General features: G+C 45.6%; 1 protein-coding gene across 2 annotated transcripts in view; it reads right to left on the bottom strand.

Annotated features, from left to right (window-relative positions):
* Nucleotides 1-2,972: 2,972 nt before the first annotated feature.
* Nucleotides 2,973-25,428, bottom strand: part of LOC309396919 (mitochondrial peptide methionine sulfoxide reductase-like) — a 40,808-nt gene continuing 18,352 nt past the window's right edge. For both annotated transcript variants that reach the window (XM_081962496.1, XM_081962497.1), the window contains 3 exons: nucleotides 24,757-24,861; nucleotides 20,174-20,280; nucleotides 2,973-3,725 (listed from right to left, as the gene is read on the bottom strand). In XM_081962496.1, the coding sequence (XP_081818622.1) occupies nucleotides 3,567-3,725; nucleotides 20,174-20,280; nucleotides 24,757-24,861 (371 nt within the window). In that variant the 3' untranslated portion in view covers nucleotides 2,973-3,566. The remainder of the gene's footprint in view (nucleotides 3,726-20,173; nucleotides 20,281-24,756; nucleotides 24,862-25,428) is intronic.

The following is a 25,428-nucleotide window of genomic DNA, read 5'->3' as shown; positions in this document are numbered from 1 at the left end:
TTGGAGAACTGGCCAATGTCACCTCTGGCTGGCCCCAGAGTGGGGAGGGAATGGGGATTTTCCAATATCCTTCCCCTGTCACACCCACCCAGCCACACCCACAGAACCGGTAGTAAAAAAAAAATGAATTTCACCACTGCTACGTAAATGACAATAGTTTTGAAGGCAATTGCTTTCAAAATAAAAGCAATCCACACAGGCTGGGTAGGGAGAGCCATAGGGCTGGATGTGGCCTGAGGGCTATCAAATGACCAGGTCTGCTTTAAAAGGATGCTTCACTTCCAAATTCAACTTCCCCAGAATGGCACTGTTTCGAAGCGGTTTTGTGAAAGGATGTGGTTTCCTGCATTGAAAGGAAGGACTTTGTGCAAAAGATGTTTCTGCCCAACAGAAGAAGTAGAACAGGTGCTTTGAATGGAGAGCATCATCTCTCTACTAGATGGTGTCCAGCTCTGGCATGATGTGAAGAGGCAAACGGCATGTTCTTTCCACCACAGTAATAATTTTGGGACACAACCTGGTATTCATACTGAAATACGCTTATTTATTTCATTTGTTGGTCGCCCAACTCCAGTGGGTTCCTGTACACATAATTGCATCCGCAGCCAATTTATTTGTTTATTTATTATTTATTATTTATTGGCCAAGTGTGATTAGGCACACAAGGAATTTGTCTTTGGTGCATAAGCTCTCAGTGTACATTAAAAAAAACACTTCTTAAGAACAAGAATGCTAATCAGAACTTCTTAGGCGTGGAATAGGTTGTATGGCTTGGTCTGCTGGCTAGAGAGAATCGGTATTCTCCAGAAATGTGTGCCAATACCCAGAATTCTTAGCATTGGCATGGTTGACTGGGAAATTCCAGACAGTTGGAGGGTACCCCAACTTTCTAAGGCACTTTAGAAGAGACATGGCATTCTGTGTAGTGGATAGGAGTGGATAGATCTCTGTCCAAAGGTTCTGTAGCTTCAATAAAACACCAGAATAAGGCTCCAAAATTTGGCAGGGGGGACAGTTAGTAACAGTGGAAATTTTGGCCAAGGGGCTTACAGAATAGAAATAGCACTTATATACTGCTTCACAGTGCTTTACAGCCCTCTCCTAGCGGTTTACAGAGTCAGCCTCTTTCTCCCAACAATCTGGGTCCTCATTTTACCCACCTTGGAAGGATGGAAGGATGAGTCAACCTTGAGCTGGTCAGGATCGAACTGCTGGCAGTGGGCAGAGTTAGCTTGCAATACTGCATTCTAACCACTGGGAAGGAAGGAAGGAGGGAAGGCAGTAATAGCACTTAGACTGATATACCACTTCATAGTTCTTTACAGCTCTCTCTAAATGGTTTACAGAGTCAGCCTCTTGCTCCCAACAATCTGGGTCCTCATTTTACCCACCTTGGAAGGATGGAAGGCTGAGTCAACCTTGAGCTGGTCAGGATCGAACTGCTGGCACTGGGCAGAGTTAGCTTGCAAGACTGCATTCTAACCACTGGGAAGGAAGGAAGGAGGGAAGGCAGTAATAGCACTTAGACTGATATACCGCTTCATAGTTCTTTACAGCCCTCTCTAAATGGTTTACAGAGTCAGCCTCTTGCTCCCAACAATCTGGGTCCTCATTTTACTGACCTCGGAAGAATGGAAGGCTGAGTCAACCTTGAGCCGGTCAGGACCCAACTCCTGGCAGTGAGTTCAATTAGCCTGCAATACTGCATTCTAACCACTGCGTCACCACGGCTCCACTGAAGGAGGGCTTTCCCCCCAAGAGAATGGCCAATTCATTACAACTGCTCGTTGTCCAAATTGCCCCTTGCAGGACACAAAACTGCCTCGTTTCCTGAAAAGCAAGCGAACGCAACTATAAAGAGAAATGGCATTTGAATGCATTTGGTTAAAAAAGGAATGAAGAGAGATGGGGAAATTGTTCCATGCCAAAAGGGGCGCCTGCAGATCTCTCCAGCTCGTAAACCCCGTGTGGAGGAATTTAGTATGAAAAGATCCACTGGGCCGAGGTAGATTCAGAGTAGTGTGAAAGCTGGATTTTCATTGCAAGCACCAGACATAAAATCCTTCACAAGATCAAAAGAGCGAAATTCTTGTCTGCAGAGTTTTTTTTTTCTCTAAGCCCCAAAGAGAAGGCAGGATAGGGAAGTGGGTTTGGACCCATACAGTAGTCCTTGACGTACAACCATTCGTTTAGTGACCAGTTAAAATTACAAAGGCATTGAAGAGATGACATAATTAATATTTGCAATTATGACTCTTGCAGCATCCCTATGGTCACGGCGAGATCAAAACTGGTGTGCTTGGCAACCAGCATGGATATAATAAGCTGGTTGCAGTGTCCCAAGGTTGTGTGATGGGAGGCTTCATGGGAGGCTTCACTTGTGACCTTCCCATCCAGTTTTGTTGTGGCCTGCCAGCAGCCAGCGAGCAAGCAGCAGATTTGGACAGTGAGGAGGTTGGGGAGGAAGATGGGCCAGTCCTGGAGTCTGGGGAAGGCTCTGATGAGGGCTCTGTGTCGGAGGCAGAGATGGGGCCAGAGCCATATGCCAGTTTTCAGCTACCTTCAGAGTCAGACCTGAGCGAGGCAGAGGAACAGATGGAGCCTGTTCCCAGTGTGCGCATGCGCAGAGTTGCCAGACAAAGGGAACAGCTAAAGAACAGGGGTCAACTTGGGACTAAGACCACAGGTGGACAATGAATGGCCCCTCCCAGAGGAAATAAAAGAGGAGTGAAAGGGGAGTTTGCAGGAGACAATTAGTTCGCTTAATTGGTTTATGATTCTCCGAGACTCCTTGCCAAGTTTTGCAGCTATCGGCCTGGCAGCTCTCCAAGCCAGAGAAGGTCCGTGACTGTAAATCCTCCCTTGAAAGACTTTGCTGGATGTGAATGAGCAGAAATCACAGTCAATTAATAAAAGGGGTTTTTGTTGGGACAAGGAGTTTGTTTCATGCTCTTGGGAAACCTCGGTCAAAACAAGTTGCCAACAAACTAATTTAATGGCAGGAGCTGGATTCTCTTAATGACTGCGTGATTCGGTTAATTGCAGTGATTCGCTTAACAACCATGGAAAAATTTTGTAAAACCAGGCACGATTCACTTAGCAACTGTCTTACTTAAGCAATGGATATTCTGGTCCCAAGTGCGGTTGTAAGTTGGGGACTACCCATGCTCGATAACCAAATTCACTGCAAAGATGGAGGAATCAGAATTGGCTCCATCCGCTTCCTTGGGGATGGTAGAGAAATGGGGGAAGGGAATAAAGTCATAATGAGTATTTATCAGCATCTTGTTAGGCGATCCCAAACATCTGCGGTGGGATGGAAATGATATCTATCACTCCCACGCAAAGCATTTAACATTTGCAGCAAATTCATCCAGCAGGCTGCCCATTTTCGGCCCTGACCCCTAAACCTTACCGGGTACTACAAGACACAAAAGAAAGGAACAAAGGCCCCCGTTGCTAAATCACAGTTGAATTACGAAGATGCTAGGCCGCCGGTTGCCATGGTAACTGTTCAAGGGTTATGATTACCATGGATCCCAAGGATGCTCCCATTGGGGAATTTCTCATTTGCCTATGGGGCAGGCCACACCAGTGCCTTGCAAGCCGCAAAAGCCATCTGGGTTTTTGTGCAGATATTGCTGGTGGTAATCTTCGGCGTAGTAGAATTCGTCGCCCGGACGGATCTCCGTCGTGATGGGTCCCATTTGCTTCTTAGCCAACTCCTGCCAAAGAGGAGACAAAAATGTGTTTCAAGGAAAGAAGAGTCTGAAATCTTGTCTCCCTGCAGGATCCTGAAAGGAACGGTCGGCTATGCTTAAGTTTTTTATTTCTAGGTTACAAATAGAAGAAAATATTTGTTGCTCAGGATTGAAAGGAAGGATCCTTAGTTCTCGCTGAACTTGAGTGTTTTCTTGCAGACGTTTCATTACCGAAGTAGGTAACATCATCAGCGCTATCACGGGTGATGTGACCTATTTTGGATGATGAAACATCTGTAAGAAAACAACCAAGCTCAGCGAGCAACTAAGGATCCTTGTGGCTTATCTTCACTCACCATCCCCACTCTTTGCCAAATGGGACTCCTAGATAAGAGCCTCGGTATGCTAGACACCAAGACAAGGGCGATCATTTCATTTACGTTTTATTTGAAATATTTCCATTTAAAAGGATTCTTTTATCGATCTCACAAGTGAGAGAACCTGGTAAAAATGGCTTACGTTTAGTTTTAAGAATTAGCACAACAAAGAACTTCCAAGTTTTATTATTTTAGTCTTAATTATTTTGAATGCAGTGCATTGTCAGGGTATATCATTTACAGAAGCAGTGTCACAGAGAGAGGGGGGGAGAGAGCGTGTTTTAGCAAAATTCATCTTTGTATTGGCTTATTTATACTTCTATAGTTATACAACTATGCTCGTTGATTGTATTGGCGTATTTATAATTATGAATCATCTGTACAATTAATTCATACATAGCAAAGATCGTCTAATTTCTACCTCTTGTCTCTAAGCACTCGTAAAATCAATTCCATATCAAGTAATACTCTGTGTCCTCTTTATCTTTTGTTTTTAAAGTCAGTCTGTCCATTTCGGCACAATTTAAGATTTTGTGAATTATATCCTCTTCGGGTGGGGTGTTCTCGTTTTTCCAATATTTTGCAAATATGATCCTTGCTGCTGTCAGTACATGCCAAACTAGATACGTGGTCCCTTTGTCATAACACTCCCACTTCCAAGTTCTCCTTCCTCCTTGCAAAACCAAATTCATGTTGGCATTTCAGTGTTGGACAAGAGAACTAATGTTTTTAAGAAGAGCTGGCTCTCCTAAAGAGAAAACAAGTTTCTGGTCCTTGTGGCACTGAATATCGGCTAGGAAAAGTGTGAGCTGCAATCAATGGTATTGTAGGGCAGGAAGGATTTTCAGGATTTCCAGAATTCTGGGAGTTGAAGTCCACAAGTCATAAAAGGGCCATCGTTCCCCACCTCTGTCCTAAGGTTTTGGTATGTTTTCATAGTTTTAAAGGAATCTTTCTGACTTGAAACATGGCAAAATGACTGCCCCGAAGGATTAATACAATTGAGCGAGTCCAGAGGTATTTCACGAGAAGAGTCCTCCACTCCTCTGCTCACAATAGAATCCCTTATGCCACCAGGCTTGAAATTTTGGACAACCTAGAACTACACTGCCTATGGTCTGACCTAAACATAGTACACAAAATTGTCTGCTACAATGTCCTACCTGCCAACAACTACTTCAGCTTCAACCTCAATAATACACAGGCAAACAATAGATACAAACTCAAGGTAAACTACTTCAAACTCGATTGCAGAAAATACGTCTTCAGCAACAGAGTGGTCAATGCTCTACTTGACTCTGTTGTTACATCCTCTAACCCTCACAAGTTGAACCTTAAACTGTCTACTGTGGACGTCCTCACCCCATTCCTAAGAAACCCGTAAAGGGGGCGTGCATAAGCGCACCAGATTGCTTACTATCCCTGTTCTACTGTCCCCATTTATTTTGTACTCATTTCATGTGCTCATGTCCATGTTTATACTTATACCTGTTATCTCGTACACGTTTGACAAACTAAATAACTAAATAAATTTATAGGATTGCCACAACCTACAGTATGTGGCCACACGAGGGCCCCCAAGATCCCTGTCTATTTACAGAGTTCCTTCATCCAAAGCTTTCAGGTTGTTTCAGTAAGATGTATTCATTCAGAGTTCAGAAGGATAGAGAATTTTAAAAAAAGACAAGAATGGCGTAATGGTAGCATAATGGAACGCTCTTCATTGCTGCCGATAGGATCCTGACTTCTACCAACAATGCCAACCCTTCAAAAGTCTGCAGTCCATGCAGCTAGAGGTTCACATCGTCTCCTTTTAATGTGACCTACCATACTCTACAGGTAGTCCTTGGATTACGACCCCAATTGAGCCCGGAATTTCTGTTGCTAAGCGAGACAGGGGTTAAGTGAACTTTGCCCCACGTTACGACCTTTCTTGCCCCAGTTGCAGTGGTGGATTGCAGGCGGTAAGCCCCGGTATGGGTATACTGGAGCCTGCCCAGAGCACCAGGTACCCTTCCAGTATGGTGCTCCGGAGGGCCCGCCCACCCGCCCGTGCTCCTTCGGCGCTTCTGTGCAAGTGCATGGTGCGTACAGCGCTTGTGCAACACTCCGCCGAGCATCTGGAGCGTTGCGGAGGCATCGCTGGATGGTAAGACACATGCGCGGGCTGCATGCATTCGTGGGGAGGATCCGGAACCCACCACTGCCCAGTTGTTAAGCGAATCACTGCTCTTGTTAAATCAGTAACACAGTCATTAAGCGAATCCGGCTTAAATAAACCGTCATAAATATGAACCAATGGCCAAGCAACCAAAGTTTGATCACATGACCACGGGGGATGCTGCAATGGTTGCAAACGGGTGGGTTCTACTGCTGGTTCGCTTGTGTGCATGCTCTACGCACATGCGCAGTCCAATAAAAATTGTTCTGTGCATGCGCAGAAGCAAAAAAACAAGATGGTGGCACCTATGGCGCCACCCGGAAAACCAATTCGGGGACGTGGCAGGCCTGGGTGGCTGCCAGTTCCAGCGACTTAGGCTGCCAAGTCACTACCGGTTGGGCTGAACCAGTCCAAACCGGTAGGAACCCACCATGGTTATAAATGTGAAAATGGATCATAATTCACTTTCTTCGGTGCCGTTGTAACCTGTATCTAAGACAGATACTTCCAAGCAAGAAGTTTGATCTTGCAATCTCCAAGAATCACCTTGCAATCCCCAAGGGTTTTAAGAAGGGCAGATATAACTTTCTACTGACATGATTGCAGTGTTCCAATATCTCAGGGGCTGCCATAAAAAGAGGGAGCCAACCTATTCTCCAAAGCACCTGAAGGTAGAACAGGAAGCAATGGGTGGAAACTAATCAAGGAGAGAAGCAACCTAGGACTAAGGGGGAAATTTCCAGACAGTGAGAACAATTGATCAGTGGAACGACTTGCCTCCAGAAGCTGTGGGTGCGCCAACATTGGACATTTTAAAGAAGAGATTGGACAGCCATTTGTCTGCAAGGGTGCAGGGTCTCCTGCCTGAGCAGAGGGGGTTAGACTAGAGGACCTCAAAGCTCCCTTCCGACTCTGTTATTCTGTTATTCTGCTTAAGGAGTTCCACACGGCTTCTTCCACCGTTTCTCTAAAGTTTCACCACCGTGGCAATCTGAAGATGTATGGACTTCGATTCTCAGGATTCCCCAGCCATTTTCAGGAGAGAAATACACCAAAAACTGTCATGTAAAATAAACTAGACATCTGTTCCTTTGGGCTCTTCATACTATTCTGTATTGATGCCTTCCCATCTTCACTTGAGAACTGTTGTGGGGGGGAAGAGCCCATTACTTGGGCAATGGCAAACTATTTTTTCATTACAGCCCATGAACGAAACGCTAGGAGACTTATGAGGAACATTGGCAGCTAGTCCCGTTAGCCCTTCAAGGCGGTCTTGTTCGAGAAGCCCAACTGGGACTGTTGGCTTTTTATTGCAAGGTAACATAAACAGAATCTTGCAAGACTGAACCTATTTCTCCCCTCCTTTCCTTCTACTCTCCAGGAAAGTAAGGAAATTATGTTTTCCCCAGCCTCCCTCCTTCTGTGAGCGGAGATAATCTTTTTCACATTTGTTGTCCAGTCTCTCCTGTCTCCCAAGGCCATTTCCACAGACCATTAAATCCCCCATCTCTTAAATCAGGGGTCAACAACTTTAAATACTCAAAGAGTATTCTAACCAGAAGCCCCCCCGTTCAATTCTGGAGCCGACTGGAAGTCCAGTTCCGCCACCATAGAGTCACCTCCTAGCATGGCGTCTTTTTTGCTCTACCTGTCCTAACCGAAAGCACCATCAAAGGTAGAGCTGACCAGAAAACCTGCCCCTTGCCATAGAGCCGTGATGGTGAATCTATGGCACGGCTGCCACAAATGGCATGCGGAGCCATTTGTCAGGGCACGTAAGGCGTTGCCCTGTCAGCTCCAGCACGCACGTCCACACTGGCCAGCTGACCGGCCTTCTTTTTCGGCATTTTTCAACCTCCAGAGGCTTCCCTGAAGCCTCCAGAGGGTGAAAAACAAACTAACGTGCAAACCGGAAGTTCGGGAATAGACTTCAGGTTTGCCCATAGGGCCATTTTTCGCCCTCCAGAGCCTTCCGTAAAACCTCTGGAGAGTGAAAAAATGGCCTTACAGACTAATCGGTCAGGGAAACCTCTGGAGGGCCTCTGGGGGGGAGGGGGAGGCTGTTTTCGCCTTCCCCAGGCTCCAATAAAGCCTCTGGAGCCTGGGGAGGGTGAAAAACGGGTCCACCGCGAGCCAAAAGCAAGGGGGAGGGCGGGGGTCATGTGCGCATGCACACAGGGGGTTGCACACATAGCATTATGGGTGTGGGCACACCCGCGCACAACCCCCCTGCGCTCCCCCCGCTTTTGGCACGCGATGGGAAAAAGGTTAGCCATCGGTGCCATAGAGTCTACTCCTGCCGCATCCTGCTTCCCCCCCAACTGGACGATTCTCTCAAAATTGTGGTGCTGACTGGCAACAGGGAGCCGCAGCAGAGGGATGAAAGAGCCACATGTGGCTCCAGAGCCACGGGCTGCTGAGCCTGGTCTTAAATGCATGGCTTCCCTGGGTCTCCCCTGGACTGAGACAGAAGGCTAAATACCAATTCTCCCCATCCATCAAAAGTCTAGAACGGGGTCCATGTCATGCCAGAAACTGGGCCGCACAAACAAGTGAAGCCCCATCCACGGGATGCAGGCAACAAGTGAAAACAAGCCCCTTCCGGACTGCAGAAAAACCTCTCTCCGTGAAAGTGGTCCTTGATGCCCCAAAGATTGGGGGCCGCTGGTCTAGAAAGGTGCAGCTGCAAAAATGCAACCCAATGTCTCTGCTTCCATAGGATGACTTTAGCAGTGGCTGGTGTGGCCCTCTCACCTCCTTCTCCTTTTGTCATCTGCACAAGGCCTGGAGCTCAGAGGGGTGTAGAGATAGCTGGGGTTTTGTAGCCAAAACAAAATAGTTTTCTTATGAGCCAAGGACATCCCAACTGCTGGCTAGCCAAAGGAGGAGGAGGAAAAAAGTAACCAGGCAACCAGCCAGCACTCAGATTGGACAATGTGACTTATTGTTTGGGAGAAGAGGAAAGTTTCACGTTTTAATGAGATGGAAAATGCAGGGAACTCTCAGAGTTGGTTTCCCACCAGTCTGTGCCAAGATGATATCTCCAAATAAAACTCTTCTCTGGGGGAATCAGCCTGCCCCAGGGTTCTATTTGCAATGGGTGTATTACTTGGAATGATGACACATCCATTTAGCAACCAAGTTAGAACAGCACTGAAAAAAAGTGATTTACGAGCAGTATTTACACTTAAAACCATTGCAGCATCCCCACAGTCATGTGATCAAAACTGGGGTGCTTGGCAACCAGCATACATTTACGACAATTGCCGCATCCTAGGGTCATGTGATCGCCATGGGCAACCTTCTCAACTGGCTTCCAACAAGCCAAGGGTCAGGGTTCCAAGCAACAGGCCCAACACAGTAAAACCTCTGAAGCCTAGGTGCTCCTCAAAGTACAGATTTATTAGGCATGTCATATTGGCACATCTGGTGAAAATCCAAATCTGAAGGTCCCACGGTTTTCCCCATCCCCATCCAAATTAAAAGTCAACGTTTCCCCCCCCCCCCCGCAATTCCCATGTCTATCACATGATCCAATCCGGCCACAGACCCAACCCCATTTGGATTCAATCCACGCCTCCCCAACATCCTGGTGAGAACATCCTTGGTTCCCAGGAGAAAGAATTTTATTTTGGCTACAAGTCCCCAGCTATCTCTATCTCCCCCCTCTGGTTCCCACAGCTCCAACCAGCCCTGAAGGTAGAAACAGCACTTAGACTTATATACCGCTTTGCAGTGCTTTACAGCTTTCTCTAAGCAGTTTAAAGAGTCAGCCTTTTGCCCCCAACAATCTGGGTCCTCATTTTATCCACCTCGGAAGGATGGAAGGCTGAGTCACCCTTGAGCCTGGTGAGATTTGAACTGCCAAATTGCAGGCAGCCGGCAGTCAGCAGAAGGAGCCTGCAGTACTGCACTCTAACCACTGCACCACCAAGATGCTCCAGAAATGGTTTCAGGGTTGATACAAATTCAGTGAGGAATGCTGGATTCACTGAACAATCATTGCAACGGTTCACTTAACCACTGCAGTGGCAAGAAAAAGGGTGAAAAAATTGGGCACAACTCACTAAATGACTGCCTTGCATAGCCGTGGAAATCCTGATACCAACTGTGGTTAATTTGAGGACTAACTTTCGACCGATTGGGGAAGAGGGCGGCCTTGGGAAACAGTGGAGTGGGGAGAGAGTGGAAACACAGCTCAATTTTTCAACCATGCAATTAATGGACCTGCCCACTTCAAAGGAATCGTGGATCGCTCAGGAGGGTTTTTGGCCGAGGGAAGCTGGATGGTTTATGTCAGGGGAAAGGAAGTCTGAGAAGGAAGCGTGTGGCTCTCCAGGGCTAAGTACAATGAGGCTTATCGCAGGCAGAGTTAATTCGCATGCAGGCTGGATGATGTGTGCAAGAGAGCCGATAAGACAACATGGTTAATTAACTGGAACCCAGCTGAGCCTGGCGTCAGCAGAGACGCTGCGGCAGGAAAAGAGCAGTGGAAGTCAGCTTTGCAAGGGGAGAGAGGGAGAGAAAGAAGAAAGAGAGAGAAAGAAAGAATGGAAGGAAAGGAAGGAAGGAAAGAAAGGATGGAAGGAAAGGAAGGAAGGATGAAAGGAAAGGAAGGAAGGAAGAAAGAAGGAAAGAAAGAAAGAAGGGAAGAAAGAAAGGATGGAAGGAAGGAAAGGAAGGAAGGAAAGGAGGGAAGAAAGAAGGAAAGAAAGAAGGGAAGAAAGAAAGGATGGAAGGAAGGGAAGGAAGGAAAGGAAGGAAGGAAAGGAAGGAAGGCGAAAGGAAAGAAGGGAAAGAAAGAAGGAAGGAAAGGAAGGAAGAAAGGATGAAAGGAAAGAAAGAAGGGAAGAAGGGAAGAAAGGGCGGAAGGAAAGGAAGGAAGGAAGGAAGAAAGGAAGAAAAGAGAAAGGAAGAAAGAAAGAGAAAGAGAGGGAGGGAGGGAGGGAGTGAGTGGTGGGTTTCTACTGTTTTTACCACTGGTTTGCTCGTGTGCATGCGCTCTTGCAGGTGCATTACGCTTTTGTGCAAGCAAAGAAGCTTCTGGACATGCGCAGAAGCATCCGGGTGGGCGGAGCCTGCCACCACTACTGGTTCGGCCGAACAGGGCCGAAACGGGAGCAACCAACCTTTGGAGGGAGGGGACTTGCTGGGGCTTCTGATGGAGAGTGAACGGCTGCATTCACACAACATCCTTCTCCTGCTTCTTAAACGCTCTGAGAAATTTTGCAATGATCGAAGAGGCCCTCCTGGGAATGTTCACTGGTTCTAAGAGGAAAGGCCAATATCTAAATCATGGTCAGAAGGTATCCGGGTTAGCTCTCACAAACATTTCCTCCAAATTAAGTCAAGCAAGAGATCTGACGCTTCCGTATCTTCAGGTCAACCAAGTGTTTTTAGATGGCTCTGGGTTAGCCTTTCTCGTGTTTTAATCAAGGTTTTGTTACTCAATTCCTATGTCCCTATCTTCCAAGCGTGTTTGAAGGAAAATACTGCATTTCGGCTTATTTATACACACCTTAATTTCAAAATCAGGCAGTTTAGTGCTGGATATTGGACATTAATAGTATATACATGATTCCCCCCCCAAAAAAAAAACCAAATAAACAAGTGGTATTAAAATTAACCAATTTTGGCAGATTGTGTGAAGGCACTTTCTAGGTTTGTAAGTGACGTAGTTTGGCTTGTTACGAGAACATCACCAGAATACACACATTCTTTATACAGTGATACTTCCAGTACTCAACATTGATTGGTTCTGGGAGATGCGATGACTACTAAAAACAATGAGTACCAAACATCTTTTTCCCATAAGGAATAATGCAGTGAGTCACAAGGCAGCCAACATCGATACGTCCTAGCTTGTGCGTTGAGCACCAAACAAATGATGAGTACCAGCACAAAATTTTCAGGTCAAAATGCACTGAGTACAAAATTTGATGAGTTAATTTTACCCATTACCCCTTTCCTTGATTATTTTTTTAAAACTAATAAAATTTTGTTTAAAAAATTTTTTTTTAATGAGTTTCAAAGCAGCTGAGTACCAAGGTACCACTGCATTTATAAAATGGCTCTAAGGTTGCTTTCTAATAGAGTTGGGTTAGAGCTCTCAACATCCCCTCTCAGCCCACTCAAGCTGAGAAGGAGGTGGGAGGGCTCAGCCAGTCTCACCTAAATCCATCCTAAGGAAGAAAAGTTGGCATGGGATGATGGGTGAGGAAAGGTGTCCCAAGCAAAGTCTTTTCTTGACTTACTTCCAGGCTACAGTGTTTGCCTACTCAACACTGATGCTCAAAAACCATACGAGTTCTCCTCAAATGTTCTCCAGTAGCAGGAAAGAATTGGGTACGGCTGAGGTGGCGCAGTGGTTAGAGGGCAGTACTGCAGGCAACTTCAGCTGACTGCTAGCTGCAGTTCAGCAGTTCAAATCTCACCGGCTCAAGGTTGACTCAGCCTTCCATCCTTCCGAGGTGGGTAAAATGAGGACCCAGATTGTTGGGGGCAAGAGGCTGAGTCTCTAAATCACTTAGAGAGGGCTGTAAAAGCACTATGAAGCAGTATATAAGTCTAAGCGCTAAATACTAAGGGCAGAGGCTCAGAGAGAAAGCAAATGTCTCCACCACCTTGAACCCTTCAACCTGAAGCTCTAAGGAATCTTCTCTCCACTGTCCCTGCTCAAAAGGTATAGCTCACTAGATCAATGGAGCATGTACACAATTCCAATTTGCCACTTTTGGAATGGGATGGGTGGATGGATGGATGGATTCCATAGTAAAGCATCCACCGCTAAATTCATCCCCTGACATTTCTTATAGAAGATGAACTCAAACTGCAGGACCAGGAAAGATCCTTGACCGGAGATCGTGGACAGAAGGAGTAAGAAACCAATATACCTCCTCCTGTTGAAGACCTTGAATAAACAGGTTAGGCAAACATGAGCACAGCTGTCCTTCGGACATCCAGCTGAATCTGCAGGGCCAGGAAAAACAAGAGACAGAAATGGAAGCCTATTTTCCTAACAGATTCAGAATATCAACTCAAAGGTGGCTTCAAACTTCAGATCCCAGGAATGCAAACTGGGAATAAGGGCCCCTGGCTTAACAGTTGAACATCAAATGCAATGGTTTGGAAATAATGCTTTGGTTGTAGTCTTCTTCCAATCCAGTCCTACAAAACTCCCAGCAAGTAAGAGAGGGAAACACCTCCTTGGAGGAAAATCTCCCTATTTCTGAACTACAGAAACAGATCCCAGATGGATCTGGACAAACAGGAGGTGTGTCTCCCTTGGGGTGATCAATAAATGCTAAGATATTTCTTTCTGCCGCATCCCGAGGACGGGATGAGCAAAGCTCTAGGGGTCTCTGCAGGGAGCAAGGAGCAGAGACCAAGTGCTTGGTATTTAAGCCATACCGAGGAACAGAATATGTAAATAACAGATTGCTCCTAGAGGCAGCATGCTGTCTTCCTGTCCTTTGGGATGTGGAGGGGAGCTATCGATTTCCCCCCCCTCCCTGGTGGGGAATATCTTAGCATGTTTAATGGCCACTAGAAGGAAACCTGTCAGAGAAGAATGATGTGATCTGTCTGTCAGAATCTCCCAAACAGCCAGAGTTTGATCTCAGTTAGGATGCTGCATAATGAACACCCCTTCTCTTTCTCTTTCCCCCTCCCCTAATGGACAGCAATATTCTGGGTCACAGATACATTCCTCCTATGCAGTTCATCTACCATTCAGGTGATTAATTTCATTGGCAGAAGCAACAGGGAAACTCTGCATGCCCAGCTACGATTCTTGCGAGGCTTATAGCAATAGCAATAGCGCTTAGACTTATATACTGCTTTACAGTGCTTGACAGCCCTCTCTAAGCAGTTTTACGGTCAGCCTATTGTTCCCAATGATTTGGGTCCTCATTTTACCCACCTTGGAGTGATGGAAGGCTGAGTCAACCTTGAGCCTGGTAAGATTTGAACTGCCAAATTGCAGGCAGCTGGCAGCCAGCAGAAGGAGCCTGCAGTACTGCACTCTGACTATTGCGCCACCGCGGCTTATTATAACTTATTTTCAGTGAAGATTGATAACCCACCTAGGATCTTGAGAGCATTTTGTTGGAAATGGCTACTATGCTGAAGGACTTGAATATCTATCTATCTATCTATCTATCTATCATCTATCTATCTATCTATCTATCTATCTATCTATCTATCTATCTATCCATCCATCCTATAATCCATCCATCCATTTATCATCTATCTATCTACCTATCTATCTATCTATCATCTATCTATCATCTATCTATCTATCTATCTATCTAATATATCATCTATCATCTTTCTATCATCAATCTAATCTATCATCTATGACTTATCCTCTGTGTCTATGCATCTAATCTGTCTGTCTGTCTGATTTATATGCTCACCCATCTCACAATTCAAGGCAACTATGATCGGCTTACAGTGTGAATATTAATAAGAATAGTTGAATGGTTGAAGAATAATAAGATGGTTGCCATATTGGATTAAGGTTCATTGCCAAACACTATTTTTTCAAAAGACAAACTGGTACCCTACATAAAGAGATGGGCTAAAGCATTCAACATCCATAGTCTTCAGTTGGTTGGGCTACACAACCCATCATTCACTATCATCAAGGAATTTGGCTGTGGAGTCATTCTCAAGGATATTAGCTTAGGAAAGGCTGCTGAGCGACAGGAAATGGGGAGGTGAGATGGAGGGTGTTAATTTGGTACTTAGCTAGACAATACAACCAATGTACAAATCAAATAATAAGATAGCCCAAAGCAGTGCAAGCAGGAGCATTGCTGAACACCTGGTGAATCTCATATTCTGACATTGTAAAATTAAAAAGTGCATTACTCGATTTTCCAAACAGATACTAAAATCTCATGCTTATGTGATGCAGCTGAAGAAATGGAGTCCTACTCCACAACTTCAGAAATACACAAAAACATTCTCTCTCTTTCTCCAAAGGCAAACTCTGTACCCCCAAAAAACATACTAAAGGAACAGGGCACTAAAATGGGACTAAAATTGGAGGTGTTGCCACCAAATGAGGAGCATTCACCAAAAGTTAGACCAGCTATACAAATTTGATTTAGCTTAGATCTGTGTCCAGAATGAAACTAAGTCTTTTATCCTCCTAGAAATAACTCTGGCACATCTCTACTTTAATAAGCCTTATTCTGGTTTTAATTCTGCCCATAGCTTGGCTTGATTGAGAACTTCAAGAAAACTAGCTTAAGGATAAATGCTACGAGAGACAAAGCTGGGTTGTTCACAGCTACAGTGCTGTAAGCATTTTCAGGACCATGGATAGCTCAGGGCAGATAATCAAGATTGGACTGATTCTAAGAATTGTTGTACCAGTACCTGTCCAAGATCAACCAGTATCATTATCATCTTTTAATGACCCCATAATCCCTTGCGGAGTGGAGTCTGGGCGACTGAATGGAGCTCAGTGTTTGCTGGCCAGATGCCCTTCCTGTCTCCAATGTGGAGTTGTGTTCAGCAGGTATATTCTCAGTGTGCACAGAGATAGAAATACCTGCCTCTACCTAGGATTGAACTCACAGCCTCCTGATTGTGAGGCGATAGCTCCACCTGAGGGCCACCGCACCACTCAAGCTCAACCAGTTATGTTAAGGCTAAAAAGCCAGCAGTTCTTCAATACCATCATATCTTGCTAGTGTGTTGATTTAAATATCTTTTAGGAGGCGAGGTGGCGCAGTGGTTAGAGTGCAGTACTGCAGGCGACTTCAGCTGACTGCTAGCTGCAGTTCGGCAGGTCAAATCTCACCAGGCTCAAGGTTGACTCAGCCTTCCATCCTTCCAAGGTGGGTAAAATGAGGACCCAGAATGTTGGGGGGTGATAGCTGACTCTGTAAACCGCTTAGAGAGGGCTACCAACCAAATAGCAATTTTCAGCTGCCTGTTTTACTTAGCTCTACTTAAAAACCACAACAAGCAACCCAACCAGAGTGGTAAAAGCCTCTGGTAGTCTAAAGGTGCCCCCAACTTTGGAATTGTTGACAAAACTCTCCAAAGGTGTTTCAACCCTGCTCCTTATGAAAATCCTTGCTCCAAGAAACAATAAAGAAAAACCCAACCACTAGCTGGGGAAAAATGGCTGTTTTGCTAGCCCTCCCTAACCCCACCCTACCCCCATCATAAAAACTCAGCAATGTTGGCATCTTTGGAATGACTCTGCCCTTACCTGAGGCACCTTCCAAAACTGCCCCAGTTCCCTTGATCTCAACCTCATTAAAGGTAAAGTTTCCCCGCACAAATATGTACTAGTCGATCCTGACTCTAGGGGGCAGTGCTCATCTCCATTTCAAAGCCGAAGAGCCAGCGCTGTCCGAAGACGTCTCCGTGGTCATGTGGCTGGCCTGACTAAACACCGAAGGCACACGGAACCTGTTACCTTCCCACCAAAGGTGGTTTCCTATTTTTCTACTTGCATTTTACGTGCTTTCGAACTGCTAGGTTGGCAGAAGCTGGGACAAGTAACGGGAGCTCACGCGGCACTAGGGATTTGAACCGCCAAACTGCCGACCTTTCTGATCGACAAGCTCAGCGTCTTAGCCACTGAGCTTGGAAATACACAATACACACTCCCCGCCCACAGCTTGCCAGCTCCCAAGAAATAGTCTCCTCCCCCCCCCACTGATGTCCAGCCAGCACGTGCCAATTTTAAGCTAGGGTTGCCCTTAATTGTCCTACTTGAGGGGAGGGGCAACTACTTACGGCAATGAATCATTTCCAAATGGGCCCAGGCGGAGGGGAGATATTGCACCTGCCTCTCCCGTGACCTTTGCTCTCTAGCTGCCAATCAACCTCATGGCAAGTTGCCAGGGAAACTGAGATATCTCTCCCTCCCCCTCTCCCCTGGTTTTTTTCTTCTTCTCTCCATCCAGAGTGCATGAATGGCCTTGGCGGAGCAATTATCTATCTTCGCTTCTCTGCCTTTGTTATGGGGCAAGGCGTTGGGGGCAGGTTCTATTCACTGGAGGGGACCGAAACGAAAAACAGCCACTTCAGAGTCCCTGAGGGTGTGTGTGAGAGAGAGAGGGAGGGGGGAGGCAGGGAGAAGGGCAGAGTGTGTGTGCATGAGGGAGAAAGAAAAACAGATTCCCTACCAGCTCCACCGTGAATCCTGAATCCATTGCTGGAAAGACCCAGCATTCTCCTGATGATGGCTTATTTAAGTGATACCTCAAGGGTCTCTCTAAAAACGTTTCCAAAACAGACTGTACCCATAAAAGAACCACACTGTGGAAAAAAAGAACACAGTGTCAAGCCACAAGATGGTGGAGCGGGGGGGGCACAATTTTTCAGGAAGCTGCTGAAAGGGGTCGAGCTGCCAAGGCTGGGGACCAGCAGACATCTTGACAGAGGACATTCTGTATATAATTGTGGGAAAACAGCTGTACTGGATCCACCCAGACATCTGTCAGCGTAACATAGAAAATTGTGGACCATATAACTCCCAGCTGGAAGGCTTTAGAAATTGTCACCAATATTATATATATATATACATATATATCTATGCATTTGTGTTACAACCCCTGGTATGCCCAAATATGGGAGGGAGCTCACTACTCCCTCTTTCTGTCATTCGGTCATCACAGAAAACCATCCAGGCAGAAACCCATATTTTTATTTTTAATGTTGCCTTTTTATATTTGTGTTGTATTTGTTTTGATAAATAAATAAAGGGAGCCTAGTATGGATCCATTTCAAGCTATAACACATATCTATCTATCTATCTATCTATCTATCTATCTATCCATCCATCCACACACACACACACACACACACACACACACACACACACACACACACACACACACACACACACACACACACACATATATATATATATATATATATATATATATATATATATATATATATATATATATATATATAAATATATATATATATATATATATATATTCATAAGTGTGAGGAGGACTAGTCGAAAGTCATTTTTTCAATACTATTGTAATTTTGAACAGTCTCTAAACCTGGGATGTCAAACTCAAGACCTGGGAGCCAGATATGGCCCACGAGATGCTTAGATCTGTCCCACAGGACCACCCTGGAAACAGTGAAGGAGCGGCCTGCGGTGCCTCTGCCAGTGAAAACAGAGCTCCATTTTTGCTGGAAGAGGTTTGCAAGAGGCCATTGCAGCCGGAAACGGAGCTCAGGAGCACAAATTCAATGGTAGAGCACTTGGGCCACTACAGGCATCCCTGACATGAGTGACATCAAGCTGGCCACGCCCACCCTGGCCACACACACCAGGGCCCCTGATGTGGCCCTCAATGAAATCGAGTTTGACACCCCTGCTCTAAATGAATAATTGTAAGACAAGAACTGTGTGTATTGTGTGTGTGTGTGTGTGTATGTATGTATACACACACTATTGCTGAGCCAGCATCTGCGTATTAGGAGAATTACAGTCCTAGACAGCTGGGCAGACAAGATTGGCCGAGAGTCCAGAGCACTTTAGGGCATTAGAGATTAAGAGCTATACTATTTTCTTTAAGCATAAGTAGCAGCTTCTATAAAAATGGAGCTTGTCTGAAAACATGGCGTTCAAAGAACAATACCTTCCTGGCATAATTAGATTGCCACTTCAAACCTCTGTTGTTTAATGAGCCCCTAACAAGAAAAAGCTGAAGGCATTAAGATATGTTTAGCCTTAAAAAGAGATTATTAAGAGGCAACATGTTAGTGAAAATATTTGAAGCATTGTCTTCCTCTAACAAGACTCCAGAGCACTGAATTCAAATCCCATGGGAAATGAAGAAGAAAGGGGTTTTGACTTGGCTCCTATAAAATCTTCTTCACATCCAAACAATTCAGTGGTGAACCAGATTGGTGCCTTGGTTAAAGGCACTTGGCTAGAAACCAGGAGATTGTGAATTCTAGTTCTCCCTTAGGCACCCAAGCTGGCTGGATGGCTTTGAACCAGTCCCTCTTCTCTCTCAGCCGTAGGAACAGTGGTGGGATTCAAATAATTTAACAACCGGTTCTCTACCCTAATGATTTCTTCCACCACCAGTTCACCAAACTGCTCAGAAAGTTCACAACCGGTTCTCCCAAAGTGGTGCGAACTGGCTGAATCCCACCACTCCCTAGGACCGTGATGGCGAACCTATGGCATGTGTGCCACAGATGGCACGCAGATCCATTTATCAGGACACGCGAGGTGTTGCCCTATCAGCTGGACTTTGGCCTTCTTTTGAGGCCATTTTTCACCCTCCGGAGGCTTCCTTGAAGCCTCCGGAGCACAAAAAAATGGCCCTATGGGCAAACCAGAACTTCAGGAACGTATTTCCGGTACCAATGCGAGTAGATAAATAGGTACCACTTTGGTGGGAAGGTAACAATGTGTATAGTGCTGGCCACAGGACCACGGAAGTGTCTTTGGACAATACTGGCTCCCTTGGCTAAAAAATGGTGATGAGCACCACTCCCTAAAGTCGGACACGATTGGACATGGGAAACCTTTATCTTTACCTTTAGATAGCAATAGCATTTGAACTTATATATCGCTTCATAGTGCTTTTAAGAGCGCCCTCTCCAAGAGGTTTTACAAAGTCAGCCTATTGCCCCCAACAATTTGAGTCCTCATTTTACCCATCTCGGAAGGATGGAAGGGAAGGCTGAGCCAACCTTGAGCGGGTGAGATTTGAACTGCCAAACTGCAGCTAGCAGTCAGCTGAAGTAGCCTGTAATACTGCATTCTAACCACTGCCACCTCGGCTATTCATGGGAAACCATAGCTAGGAACCTAAGCCTTACCAAGTTAATGCCAATAAGAGTCAACCTTAATAATATAAATAACAGCACCATAGGCCAAGACCTCAATCTCCTGTCCCCATCTGTCCATAATTCTCCTATACCTGTTCATACATTGCCTTGGATCTTAAAGCAGATTCCAGTTGTTCTGCTCCGATGGTGTAGATGGCCGAGCGATACTGTGTGCCAATGTCTTCGTACTGCTTCATTCCTGGGGGGTGGGGGGTGGGGAGAGAACCGAGACCACAACAGTGCATGTTATCAGACAGAAGATGACCAAACTGATTCATATCGTTGAGCCTTCTTCATCCCACTTCAACCTTAGTAATAAACAGTTGCGGGGGGAAAGTGTTATCCTTGGGTATTTCCATTTTATCCATTTCTTTAATGGAAACAGACAGAAAATGTAGTGCTAGAAGACAGATCAGTAATCTGACTCCATAGAAAGTAACTTTTTTTTCCACCCCCAACCCCCCAAAAAATTTAGAGACTAGGATTTCAAAGATCATCTAATTTTGATTTTTGGTATCCATAGGCAATATTTCTTTCCCGGGAAAATATCCGTGGTCACTAAACTCAGAATGGCAATTTCCAAAGTGGCAACATACGTAGTTCATATATCTGCTAGATAAGTATGACTTCAGCAAAAAATTCCACATTTTGTCCAAGAATTAAGTATGAAAGGCAAAAGATATCCTATGACATTCATAGATAAAACCCTTCTGGATCAATAAACTCCTGAACTTCCTGAACCCTGATCCAGAAAATGTTCCCTGATAATAAGATACTGAAGGACTTCGCTGCTTTGCTCCTGCAAAAGGTGAACATTGCACAAGGAATCTGTACCTTACAATAACGTACAAAAGGTTTTCCTTCAAGAGGAAAGTGGGATGGTGTAAAGTTCCTGTCTTGAGCAAGGGGTTGGACTAGAAGACCTCCAAGGTCCCTTGCAGCCTTATGATTCTATATTCTATAGAGGTCCTTTGAAATGAACTCAATTGCTCCACTCATGAGTCTATGAGTTAAGGCTGCGTAACTTTGGACCTTAAAAAGCCACACAAGGTTGAATATGAATGAGAGAGCATCGTAAATGGGAGAACAATACAAAGTCCCAGAATTGTAGGCTAGAATAGTCCCTAATCCCCGGTCCATGGATCGGCACTCCCCCACGGTATGCCAACACCCGGTCCCCGCAAACAAGTGAAGCTTGATCCGTGGGATGCAGGCAGAACACAAAACCACACACCCTCTAGTGTGGGGAACAACAACCTTTCTCCATGGGACCAATCCCCGTGTCCAAAACGTTGGGTGCCACTGGACCACAGAGTCCAAATGCCAAACACAAGAGCTCAGGGAGAAGGCAGTGGTGAGCCTTGTTATTACAAGAAAAAAGTTGCCCAGATGGGACCGTGTAAGTCACCAGGGGTCAAGCTTGACTTCAAGGAAATGTGATTGCATTCTTTTGTGCCTGACCATGTCACTAGGGGAGAGCAATCAGCAATGTTCCTTAGCAATAAGGCATATCTCCAGAGGTGGGTTCCTGCCGGTTCGGATCAGTTCGGCTGGCCACACCCCTGAACCTGTTCTATCGACAGCATCATAGGCGCCGGCATCTCGGTTTTTGCTTCTGCACATGCAGATGCTGGCGCCTATGGCCAATTTTTTTTACTACTGTGCATGTGTGTTTAGCGCACATCAAGCGCGTCCCTGAGCGAACCGGCAGCAACAGAAGCCAAACCCCACCCCTGCGCATCTCCTTTTGAAATCTAGCACACAATGACTGTGGAGGGGCCGACTTCTTCTCTCCCCACGTGCTCACTCGCTAATACGCCATCTACACTGGCAACGTTACTCATTAAAACACAAACACACCATTACACACCCAGAGGAGGGCCCAGCCGGCAACACACAGAGCATGCTAATTTCCTCATTAAAATTACACTTCATTACAAAAATGCTCGGCCTTCCTAAGGCCTTCAACCCTCCCCCCGCTGTTGCTCAGTGTTGACGTGAGGTGGGTTACAAACAGCCCCTCCACTTCTTCTGGTTATTAAAAAAAAAAGGGGGGGGAGAAAAACATTAGAAGTCCCCAGTCCGCCCCCCGCTTCTTTACAACTGAATCTCTCCTGCCTCAGCAGAGATTCCACTAAGAGCTTCTTCAGCTTTTGTGGCCTTGGTGGGCAGGTGGGAGAAGCCGCGGGAAAGAGTCACTGAAAGAGAGACAGTAGCCTGAACAGAAATGAGGTTGGCTTACAAAATCGAGAGGAGGGTGTGATTCCTGAGGGGAAAAACCTCTGCCTCAGGAGTCGGGAGTGAGTCAGGCTGGAGAAATTAGCTATTCTTTGGCTGGAACCAGCAAATGACTCAGCAAATAAACCGGGGGGAAAATATGGTACGAAGAAGAAGGTTAGCGCAACTCAATAAGCTGCACAGGGGGTCCTCGGCTTTCAATCATTCGTTTAGTGACCTAATACCGTAACGGCATTGAGAAAAAGTGACTTATGACCATTTTTCACACACAACAACCAGGCAGGCATCCCTATGGTCACGTGATTTGGCCGCTTGGGGAAGTGGCATGTTTTTTTTTAACGGTTGCAGTATCCCAGGGTCATGCAATACAATACAATACAATAGTAGAGTTGGAAGGGACCTTGGAGGTCTTCTAGTCCAACCCCCTGCCTAGGCAGGAAACCCTATACCGTTTCAGACAAATGGCCATCCAACATCTTCTTAAAGACTTCCAGTGTTGGGGCATTCACAACTTCTGGAGGCAAGCTGTTCCACTGATTAATTGTTCTCACTGTCAGGAAATTTCTCCTCAGTTCTAAGTTGCTTCTCTCCTTGATTAGTTTCCAAAACAATGCCAATTATATTGAGTGGCTGGGCAGGAAACTAACACAGAGAGTAAAGTGCCTGGAAGAGTTTGCGTTCATGAATCGCTTTGCCTGAATATGATCTTTTTTCCCTCTGAGAAGAAAGGTGAAAAGGCTAATAGGAAAACTTTATAACAGAATATTTATTTATTTCTAGCTATAGTTGTGAAGTATATAGAATAACAGAGTTGAAAGGGTCATGTGATCACCTTTTGCACCCTCTGCAAAAGAGGAGGGTGTGATTCCTGAAGAGAAAAACCTCTGCCTCAGGAGTCAGGAGTGAGTCAGGCTGGAGAAATTAGGTATTAGGTTCCTAACCTGTTTACTACCGATTCCCTGAGAGAGGGCGTTTGGTGCACGCACAAAAATCTTGCATGCACACTGCTTGATTGACTCGCACCCATGCTGGCCACACGTTGCTGCATAATTGCAGTTTACTGAAAACTGTTCTGTGCATGGACAGAAACATGCCGGTGACGGGAGGAGAGACCGGGAACCGGTTCGGGGGCGTGGCAGGCCTGGGTTGCTGCCGCTTCCAGCGACCCAGGCTGGAAAACCACTCCCGGTTCGTTTGAACCGGTCTGAACCGGTAGGAACCCACCTCTGCCACCCCTTCCCCCGGACAAGCAAAGTCAACAGGGAAGCCGGATTCATTTAACAACCGTGTTACTAACTTAACAACCACAGTGATCCACTTAACATCTGGGGCAAGAAACATTCGTAAAGGGGGGCAAAACTCACTTAAAATGTTGGGCTGAATTGCGGTCGTAAGCCGAGGATTACCTGTATTCAAAATACCCCAAGCAGCTTTGGATTCAGGTACGGCATCTCTGTAGAATTGTGTCTCTGCTGCATTGCAGATTTTCAGGCTAACCAGAGGCACGCACTCTTTAATCTCTAAAACAGGGGTGTCAAACACAAGGCCCGCGGGCTGGACTGGGCCCGCGATGTGGTTGGATCCGGCCTGCAGGGCCATCCTTTGGCCCGGCCTACCCAATGCAAAGAGGAAACATGCCTGGAGCTTGGAGAGTGGTGTCAAGCTGGCCACGCCCACCCAGCTAGCCACACCCAGTGAGTGGCATCAACCTGGCCACACCCACCCCATCGGCCGTGCCCTCCTGGCCCCCCGAGGTCAACCACAGCCGTGATGCAGCCCTCTATATAATTGAGTTGGACACCCCTGCTCTAAAGCTTCTAGCTCAATTTAGCATACTCTGCATGGAAGTGGAACAAGAAATCCCTTTTTATCAGGAGCACGGTCTTGATTATTAGGATCGAATCTGGTTTTTACAATGGCAGTTCGATGTTTTGGGGTGTATGGTACAGATTTCACATGTCTACCTTTTCAAAATGTTGGGAAGTCATGACAGTGATTTTCAGCAACTGGTGACATTGGAGGGAACTCCACCACAAGAGAATTCTTTTCGGAATGCGAACTTAGACCCATAAATTGCCCAAGCTTAAATTAAACAAGCCTTTGATCGGTCCGGGTATAAGAATGTTTATCACTCCTTAAGCATCTAAAAATATAATATTAGGATCCTATTAATATAAAATCAGAACTAAGAAGGGCAAAACTCCATCAATAGGTTCAAAAGACACAAGAAAATTGAGAGTCAAATATGAAAAGTCAGCAAGAATGTACTATTGTGTGTGAACAGAGTCATCACATGCTAAATTATGTTCTTCCTTCTTCAGTGCATAATTCCTCTTGATTTTCTAGAGTATTGCTTATGCTGCTTATAATAAATCCAGGTAAACAGTTGCAAAAGATTGGCTTCCCACGCTGCACTTTTTCTGACCCTAGATTTTACCTTGGGTTGGATCGTGGTTCTCCCAGAAGAATTGGAGGAGCTTTTCATAGCTGATCTTCTGTGGGTCAAACACTACACGGACCACCTCTGCATGTCCTGTCATCCCTGGAAACAGAATGGAGAAAATCACCCAATTAGAGGTGGGTTTTTTTTTTTTAGCTTTGCGGTTGTTACAACCAATGGAAATTCACCCCGTTGTGGGGGCCAAATTGATACCGTTGAGCCTTCTGTCAAATTGCAAATTATATTCTATGCTATAGAAGCAGAGATAATCCTTGACCCAAGAACATTCATTTAGCAACCATCCGAATTTACAGCAACACTGGAAAAAGTGACTTATAGTCGGTTCTTGCACTCATTACCAGCTGTTACTCAAAAGGCCAAATGAATCCCATGTCTTAATAGAGTTGGAAGGGACCTTGGAGGTCTTTTAGCCCAATAGAGTCCAGAACAGAGTCCAGAGATATTCCACGAGAAGAGTCCTTCACTCTTTTGCTCCAAACAGAATACCTGATGCCACCAGGCTTGAAATTTTGGGCTTAGTCAAATTACAACTATGCTGCCTTCGATCTGACCTAAGCTTAGTACACAAAATTGTCTGCTACAACGTCCTACCTGTCAATGACTACTTCAGCTTCAACCGCAACAACACACAAGCACACAATAGATACA

Source organism: Natrix helvetica (assembly GCF_964273705.1).
Source record: "Natrix helvetica genome assembly, chromosome: 9".
Taxonomy (NCBI): Eukaryota; Metazoa; Chordata; class Lepidosauria; order Squamata; family Natricidae; genus Natrix; species Natrix helvetica.
This window is presented reverse-complemented; position numbering and strand designations above follow the sequence as displayed.